The sequence below is a fragment of the Physella acuta genome, unplaced genomic scaffold (assembly GCF_028476545.2).
Source record: "Physella acuta isolate Inbredline_101_S28 unplaced genomic scaffold, ASM2847654v3 ptg001116l, whole genome shotgun sequence".
NCBI classification, from domain to species: Eukaryota; Metazoa; Mollusca; class Gastropoda; family Physidae; genus Physella; species Physella acuta.
The window spans coordinates 273281-283050 of record NW_026732633.1 but is presented as its reverse complement, the minus strand read 5'-3'; the positions used below and the strand labels follow the sequence as shown (position 1 = coordinate 283050).

The 9770-nt window shown below is 38.3% G+C and overlaps 1 protein-coding gene across 1 annotated transcript; it reads left to right on the top strand.

Annotated features, from left to right (window-relative positions):
• Positions 1-4662: 4662 nt before the first annotated feature.
• LOC131955936 (serine/threonine-protein phosphatase 6 regulatory ankyrin repeat subunit A-like) lies at positions 4663-8925 on the top strand. Its single transcript, XM_059320257.1, has one exon. It carries the CDS (start codon positions 4663-4665, stop codon positions 8923-8925), a length of 4263 nt encoding a protein of 1420 aa, XP_059176240.1.
• Positions 8926-9770: the final 845 nt, after the last annotated feature.

Genomic DNA, 9770 nt, shown 5'->3' with positions numbered 1-9770 from the left:
AACTTTAAAAAACAATTACACTGTGATCATACAAATTAAATAAATAAATTTAATAAATAACCTTTCACTTTGGATGTGTTTATTTTGATTTCAAAAATTCTATTACTTTCCTGTTCTAAGAAAAATAGAAATGTCAAAGCAGCTTAATACAGCACTACTGTAGTTAATACCTTGATTGAATGTTAATAACCATTAGCTTATTTGTCTAAAAGTTTAATTGATTCCCATTGGTTTATACACTATATAAGTTTAATATAAGTTTATAATTTTAAATCCCATATGTTTGTATGTTATGTTTTTAAATTTCAAAAAAAATATTTTTTGTGTAGTTTTATATAGTTTCAAAAAAATTATGATATAGTGTACATTTAGTAATGGAATGAAGAAATGTATAAGGGCATAAAAACCAAATGAAAACAATCATTATGGGATGCAACTCTGTTTCTTTTGATGGCTTACTTAGCTGTTGCCCCATGCCCATCTTGAAATATGAAGCCAAACATAACTTGATACAGCACTACTGCAGTTAATAGCTTGATTGAATGTTGAATTAATTCCCATTGGTTTACATATTAAAAAGTTTAATTCATTCACATTGGTTAACATGCTTTATAAGTTTAGTAAGTCCCATAGGTTTATATGTTATGGTTTTAAATTTTTTTTAAATATTATTTTGTAGTTTTATATAGTTTCAAAGAAATTATGATAAAGTGTACATTTAGTAATGGAATGAAGAAATTTAAAAGGGCATAAAAACTTAATGAAAACAATCATTAGGGGATGCAACTCTGTTTCTTTTGATGGCTTATTTAGCTGTTGCCCCGTGCCCCATCTTGAAATATGAAGCCAAAAATTTACATTAACCCATGGCTAGAAACAAAAAAACAGTGGGAAAATGGTCGCTGTATACAGGTCACCCAGCTCAGTCCTGACAAGATGGGAAGTGGATAGAATAAAGTCCCATAAATGTATATGTTGTAAATTTTATTCACACACACAAATTAATATATATATATATATATATATATATATATATATATATATATATATATATATATATATATATATATATATATATATATATATATATATATACATATATATATATATATATATATATATATATATATATATATATATATATATATATATATATATATATATATACATATATGCATATTTTTATTTATGTATGCATGCATAAGGCCTAAATGATCTAACACTAACCCCAAGAATAAGCTTAACTGTTTCCCAATATTATACGTAACGAGTCATCCATATAAGACTCCTTAACACGTCCAGACCCCAACCTCGATAATGTCGTCTCCACTTACCAAACCCCTCAACATTCTTCTTTATGTTCTTAAAGAGCGATTTCTATATAACATATTGGCTGATCAATTATTATTACAATTTCCAATACATGTCTTTTGAAATGAAATATAACGGATGAAACTCAGTTTCTAAGATTACATATAAATTGCAAAAATGTGTTCTTACATATTGTGAACTCTCCCAAACCCCGTACGACACATAGTAGTTCAACCTCACTCCCCCCTCCCCGATCAATAGAGCGTGACGTCGTTTATGGACGACTCCTAACCTGTAACACACCTATCGAGCAATCGATTTTTAAGGCACCATTATAATGGAGTACACGCCCCTTGAAGCCCTTTACCAGTGTCGTAGTTATTTTCAACACTTTCTATTTCAATTTTGTGACACGAAATAAGCAACACGCTTATTTTTGCCAATGTTTTATTTTTCATGGAAATAAACACTGCTTATCTATTTGTAAAGTGGAGGCTTAAAATGATGCTTCCTCTATTAGTTCAGTTAAAATTCTTAATCATCTATATATATAATTCTCTTCTGGGAGCCGTTAGAAAACAAGCTGCAAGCGCCTCCTTGCAGTCCCCTCTCTTTCTCTCTATCACTATCACTACCACCCCCATCCCATCCCCACATTGTCTGGTGAGCTGTGGTCACGCTGTTTACATTTTACGGGTTTGGTGACGGCTATTAGGGGCAGATAATTTAGTTTGAAACGATTGTAAGCTTAGAGGAGGTAACTAAGAGGAGGCTGCTTTCACGTGGGGGGGGGGGGGGGGGAGGTGGGGGGTGGGGGGGGGGGGGGGATTGGGGGTTTACTGTTTTTAAGCAAATATTTTCAGTGGCAGCATTTGTACTGTCGAATTCACAAATTATAAATTACTGAAAAGTAGAAAAAAAACAACTAAATAGCGGCGTATGATACGCAGTGGGTCGGCTCGTTATTATTATTTCCTTAGAATTTAATTTTGTATTTGATGTTTTAAGCATCTTAGCACCTTGAGTTTGCAAGCTAGTATGAGCTGCTGACCTGTGTTCCATGATGTCTTTTTGTTGTGACATAATCCGCAGGTAATATTTCCTCCGTACCCTTCGTCTGCTTCATTGCTATTCGCAAATAGCATGTACATCGTTGCCACGGGATCCATAAGAATGAGGCGCACTACACTATTTTTCACAAACTATACACAGAATCTGTTGGCCACATTATTGTCACGCAACTGGTCAGGACGTTCCGCCACGGCAGCAGATGTGTCAGTTGAGGAAGTCGTTGCATTTATGACAACCTCCATTTCTTGTTCAATGTTCTCAAGATCTTCCTCAGTAACTATTCTATCAAGAGCCTCTCTGGGTAGATTTGAAGTGCTAAGTCTGTTTCATGGTCTGACGCACCCAGAATAATGAAAACGCGATTACAACTTAGTCTAGATAGAACATTGGCCAGGACATCCCGGCCAGTGTGCGCATTTGCCGGCCAATGTACAAAATACGCTGTCAAGTTTAAGCGCTTCGCACTTTGGCCAGTACGGCCCGGCCAGTGCGCGCATTGCCCGACCAATGTACAAAATACGATCTTAGTGCTAAGTTCTTGGGGCTTTAGCCAAAAGAGCCGGTCAATGCATGTATATATATATATATATATATATATATATATATATATATATATATATATATATATATATATAAATTCTATTTCTTTCTGGGTCCACTCTTCTCCCGAATACATTCTTGAAAAAATTCGTGCTAACCCTAACTTAGATAAAAAGATAATGAACTGACCAGCTATAGCAAAACCGAAGACAGCTGCCAAATATTTCAATCAAATACGCCAACCTTTAAATGAGCCCGTTTAATTGACTAATCAGTTTCAGTTTCGCTTTAAACACTTAAATAACAACAGTCTATTTTTAGAAACTAAAACAAAAGCTAGTTCCAGGAAGCCTGTGCCTATAATAGATACACGTAGTCAGAGAGTTTAATAAATTATTGAATAACTGTGCCAGTTGTGGAATCTATTCAATAACTATGGTGTGTAGAACTGTATAGAGCAAGTTAAGAAGTTTTAAAGCTACACAGCATAGTATATTTGAAATAGGTAAGACTTTTTATACAGACTTAGTTAAACACATTTACCATTATGATAATTAGGTTAATTATTTTTCGAGTGTGTCTAACTAAACTTTCAGTTTAACGTTGACCTGTTTACTATCCTGTTATTGTATTCCTATTTGTCTTTGTCATTGCTGTCAGTACTATGTCCCTTTAATCTCTTTGAAAATATGTCAGCGTTTAACTTTTCAAGCTGACACGTACTTCTAGTTTTAAACCGAAGCCTTATAAACATTGAATGGGACGGGGAGACGGGGGACGGGGGGGGGGGGGGGGGGGGGGATGGATGGGTCGTGGTCCAAAAATGACGTCGTTCACATATAGGGGTTGGGATTTTCTGATTTTTGTGACGAATGATAAGTTAAAAAAACTGAATTTGTATCCATTAGTTTAATTTTAAAAAATTAATTTCGGTAAATTGAAATAAAACTTGATCAATGAACTTTGTGTAAGTAAATATTTTCGAGAAGACACTGTTTATCAAACTGAAACAAATTTTATTAATGAGGTTGGTGGTAGGGTGATAACATGTGTGTGGGGAGGGAAGTGAGACCTATGTGGAGGGGGGGGGGTGGAGGAGACTACAATAGTTTAAACAAGCTTGATATTTATGCTTGCCTAAAGGAGATGGCCCATAAATGACGACACAGCCTTCAGGGGTTGGGGTCCGACTTATGTGACGAGGAGGGGGGGGGGGGAGGGGGAGGTTAATAAAAAAAGTCTAACATCTAGTTTTGTTACTAGAGGTAGTTCAATAATGTTACAGTTTATAAGTAAAAACGGGGAAGGGTGGAGTGGGGGTGCGTCAGCTAACTCATTGTAGAAAGGTATAGATGTCTCGATAAGGTTTTTACAGTATGTGATAACAACTGGGGGAAATTGTGTATGTTTTTTTTGGAGGGGGGGGGATATGAAAGCGACAAAAATTGTGACCTCTTTTGTGATGGGCACTTATTTGCAGTTAAACTGTTGATATTTCTCATTGTTATGCAATTAAGTCTCTCTTTGGTTTTAATAGACCGTCAGTTTAAACGTTTCAAACATGTATTTTGTCCTACCACTTTAGTCGTGTGTGATAGTGTCTTAGTTTTGTTCTGATTCAAATATGTATTTTGTCCTACCACTTTAGTCTTGTGTTATTCAAACACTTATTCTATCTTAACATCTCGCCAATGCCGTCTTTACATAAGTATTCAATCTGATCACAGGGAGTAACAGACAATGGAATTAAAACCCGCATCACGTGATGTTCCACGTCACATTTCTCCCATCCAATCAGAAGATCAGACCAGCGATCCCAAGTTTATGAACTTTAAAATACAAATTTCCAACACGCCATGCTCCAAAGCTGATACAGAAAATTATATTATTTTGGAGTATTCATCTGAAGATAGTGAACAAAAACCCCCCACAAATATGACTCAACAGTTTTCTTTAAATGAAACCAAGCTAACACTATCTCAAAGGTTTACAATGGTAACGACGTTTACAGAAGACCCTATTCAAAAATATTCTTCAGATAATGCCATGCTAGATTGCTCTTCAGATGATACTAACCTAGGTTGCACTTCAAAAGATTTTAGCCTAGGTTGCTCTTCAGAAGATACTAGCCTAGAGTGCTATACAGAAGATACTAGCCTAGGTTGCTCTACTGAAGATACTAGCCTAGGTTGCCCTTCAGAAGATAGTAGCCTAGATTGCTCTTCAGATGGTACTAGCCTAGATTACTCTTCAGATGATACTGTGCAAGATTATTCTTTAGATGACAGGATGCAAGACAACTCTTCATCCAATATTATACTTTCCAATTCCCCATATCAATCTGATGAACAGGACAGTAATTATCCAAGCGACCTCGAAATAGTTATTGTAAACCCGGAAGCGGTGGCTACTTACGTAGCGTCCATCTACACCGCAGCTTGTAACAACGCTCTGAATACCATAGACAAGAGCCGCATCAACGAACAAAACAGCGCTGGGGAGACGCCGCTGATGATCGCCGTCAGAGAACAAAACCCCACGGCCGTCACAATGTTAACACGACACGGCGCGGATTTAGAAATAAGTAAAGACCCAAACGGTAAATTTACCGCCTTGTCTTTGGCAGGCGCGAAGGAATACGTCGATGCTGTTAAGACTTTAGTCGGTCTAGGAGCGCGCGTGGATTGTATGGAATCTGGAACTATTTTAAATATCGCGCGAGAGAATGGTTTTTTAGAAGATATTGTGTACCTTGAGAATGAATTCCAACGTCATGAAGGACTGGAAAGTTCTGCGTTGTATCTCGCGGTCGAGGAAGGAGATCTTGAAACGGTGCAGGCTCTGGTCAAATGTGGGGCGGATTTAGATAAACTGGACAAGTTTGGTCAGACAGTCCTGCAGCGTGCCATCAATTCCCAGCACACGGACATTGCCGAGTGTTTAATTCATGCTGGGGTATACTTGGACAGCAAGGACGTTGATGGGCAGACGGCCTTGACGCAAGCTTGTTTAAACGTTTTTGAAGGTCAGACTTTCGTTTCCGCTTTTGATTTAGATGATGTAGAAAACGACAATGGCAAACATGTAAAATTAATTCGTTTACTTCTCGAAAAAGGCGCCGATCCTAACATAAAAGATACTCGTGGGAGGTCCTTGCTTTTTAGATCTCTAGAAGAAAATCATCTTAATCTGGCCAATGTTTTGATTGAAGGCAACGCTGACGTCAATATAGCCAACGAAGTAGGAGAGACGCCGTTGAATATTGCTGTTAATAGAAACGACACAGATATGATAAAGAACTTGTTAAGAAAAGGGGCCGATGTTAACTTATACGGAGGGAAATTTCTTCCAAATCCAATCCGTGTGGCGGAAACTGGAAATGTTGAGCTGATGAAATTGTTTCTACAACACAAAGCAGATGTAGATGTTAAAATAAATAGGGTTAACGCCCTTTTTATTTCCATTGAGAAGAGCGACACAAACATGTGGGAACTTCTTGTGGGTAACGGGGCAGGGCTGGAAGCTTTCAACGCCCGGGGGGAGACGGCGTTGATGATGGCGGTTAAAGCTGGCAATATTGACCTGCTACGTCATTTGGTCCAGCACGGAGCAGACGTTGATTGTCTAAACAGCAGACGTGTCAGCGCTCTGTATGAAGCCGTGATACTCGGGAGCTGTGAAACCGTGCAGCTTCTCGTGGAAGCCGGGGCCGCGTTGGATATAGTTTATTTCAATGATGGCTCCATCCTGCACCTCGCTTTCAGAAAACAGAGAAAGGATATCGCGGAATTGATTGTTAGAACAAAACTAAATCTGGTAAATACAAGAGAAGAAATCGATAAGTCTAGAACAAGTGACACAGACGAATTCGACTTTATCAATGTTGTCAATAGGAGAATGCAGACTGCTTTACACATTGCAGCCAGTATAGGTAGTAGTTATTTAGTAAATTTGTTAACTGACGCTGGCGCTGATGTAAATATGACAGATGATAATAACAGAACCGCTTTACAAATTGGTTTACACTTACGCAATATAGATATGGTGGAGATATTACTAGAAGCAGGGGCGGATCCCAATGTTTTAGATGAACACGGGGACACGCCTCTGCTTCACGTAGTAACCTATAATCCAGGTTTTCCTCTGATTCGATTATTGGTCCAATATAATTCCAATGTAAATTTACAAAATAAACACGGTCAAACGCCGTTAATGTTAGCTGTAGTACAAGGTAAAATTGAAATAATTAATCTGTTGCTTGACCATGGCGCGAAGGTTGTACAAAAATATAATTTAGGATTAGCTGCAGTACAGCACGCCATTTTTGATAGATCAATGATCAGGCTTGGGTCTTTGATTCGCGCCGGGGCGGACATCAGTGCCAGGAACTCAAGGGGAGAGACGTATCTAATTCAGTCAGTGAAACGTTTAGAACTAGAAATGGTTGATCTGCTGATAAAATCTGGAGCAAATGTTAACGCACAGGACAGCGAAGGAAAAACTGCCCTAATGTATAATACTGTCACACACCACCCGTGGTTTGATAGAATTGGAGAACTCTTGTTGTCGGCTGGTGCCAATGTGAACATTCAAGACAACAATGGAGAAACCCATCTTATACAAATGGTGAAAAGTTTAAGAATAGACACCGTTGACTTGCTGATACCATTCGGAGCTGACGTCAACGTACAGGACAACGATGGAAAAACTGCTTTAATGCACAACACTGCAACATATTCCCCATATTGTTCTATGATTGAAGAGCTCTTGTTAAAAGCTAACGTGAACATGCAAGACAGGAATGGAGAAACACATCTTATACAAATGGTGAAACTGTCACAACCAAGTATAGTTGACCTCTTGATATTTTCGGGAGCTGATGTTAACGTACAGGACAACGATGGAAAAACTGCCCTAATGCACAATGCAGCAAACCTTTTCCCATATTGTTCTATGATTGAAGAGCTCTTGTTGGTTGCTAGCGATAACGTAAATATACAAGACAACAATGGAGAAACCCATCTTATACAAATGGTGAAACTTTCAAGAATAGAAACCGTTGACTTGCTGATAAAAAGGGGAGCTAATGTTAACTTACAGGACAACGTAGGAAAAACCGCCCTAATACACAACGCTGAAACACATTCCACAAGTTTTTCTAGGATTGAAGAGCTCTTGTTGGCGGCTGGCGCTAGCGTGAACTTGCAAGACAAGAAAGGTAAAACGGCTTTAATGTACACAGCCAAATACGAAATGTTTCACACCAGTTCACAGTTACACACCGCGGAGAATATCAACATAAACATAGAGGACAACAATCACAGGACGGCTTTGTATTATGCCTTTACAAACAAGAGATCAACATTATATGAACTGTTTATCACAAATACGAACGCGAAAAAATTCAACGCTGAAATTTTGTTAAATCTGAAAATCAACCCTGTCTTGAAAGTGGATCAGCCGGTGTTTGAGAAAATATTGCAACAGTCTGGTCTCTTAGCTGAGAATATCTCTGATTTCAACCCAGCTGAACGCATACGGTTATGTGTAAGTAACGGCTACATGTACAAACACCAAAAGTACCACACTCTTTTCTCCATGGCTTTGAAGTGTGACGAAGAAGACGTAATAAAATACCTGATTTCAAACTGCTACCTAACCAAAACAGATCTCCAAGAAATTCGAGATTATCACAGATCACCTGGTTCAGATAACGAAGAGGTGAAACTTGCAGCTTGCAAACCGTGGCCACTGGTCAAACTCGCCTTCATCACCGTGTCCACCCACATGGGGTTCGGCGCCAACAGAGCGCGGCGGATCAAAAGTTTAGAACTACCCCTAGTTCTACAGGACGCTCTCATGTTTAAAACTCCTATAGCGAGGCTCGCTGAGAGAAAATGGTCAGAGATCCCAATATGTTTAGACCCTGTAAAATACGAACAGCTGGAGAGTCCTCGACCTCTCTTGACTTTCTGGCCGTTTGGTTGTTATCTCAGGTTGTAGATAGAGCTGATTGTTAAATATGTGTGTAAGGTGGGCTGATTATTTTATTAGAATCTGAGAGATCTTGACATTGGCTGTTCTACAAGTCATGAAGAATTGTGTGAAGGAATGCTTTGAAGATATTTTGAAGAAATACCTTGCACCATATCTGTTTACATTAACATTAAACATGTAATGATTTGATGATCGAACAATATATATATAATGTAAATTTACAGCGGAGACAAAAGAAATTTATTATTTCCTTGTTGATCGCTCTATTACAAATTTGTTTTTAATGGTATGTGCGAAGAAACTCTCTACCGACTATTGTAGCGTTTTAAAATGAGTTTTGTTAATATTTACATTATAGCAGGTTTTAAAAGATAGACGGTTTGCTCGCTAAAACTCTCGCTGCCAAATCGTCTATCTGTGCGTGCGTAGACTTGGCCGTTTAGAAACGAGAATTTCGATCTCAGCCGCGTTCTTTCGTTTTGTCAAAGGAACTTTGTTCAGTTATGTTTGTGCTTTTTACTTATAATTAACCAGAGGCGTAGCGACCTTTACCGGCGCCCGGGGACAAGCTTTTCGATTTGCACCCCCCTCAACCTTTCAATTTATTTTTCCAACCCATTTTGGCGACCCCTAAGGTCGGCGCCCGGGGACATATGTCCCCCCCCCCCCCGCCCCCCCTCCTCGCTACGCTACTGTAATTAACACTTCATAATATGTAGAGTATAGTTTTAGGCTCATATTTTAATTATTTGAGATTATTCTACTTTATGGTGTCAATTTAATTTTAGTAGAGATGTTTTAGTATGGATGTATTGCTTTAGACTGTTTATTCATTATGGCTGTATTTAGAA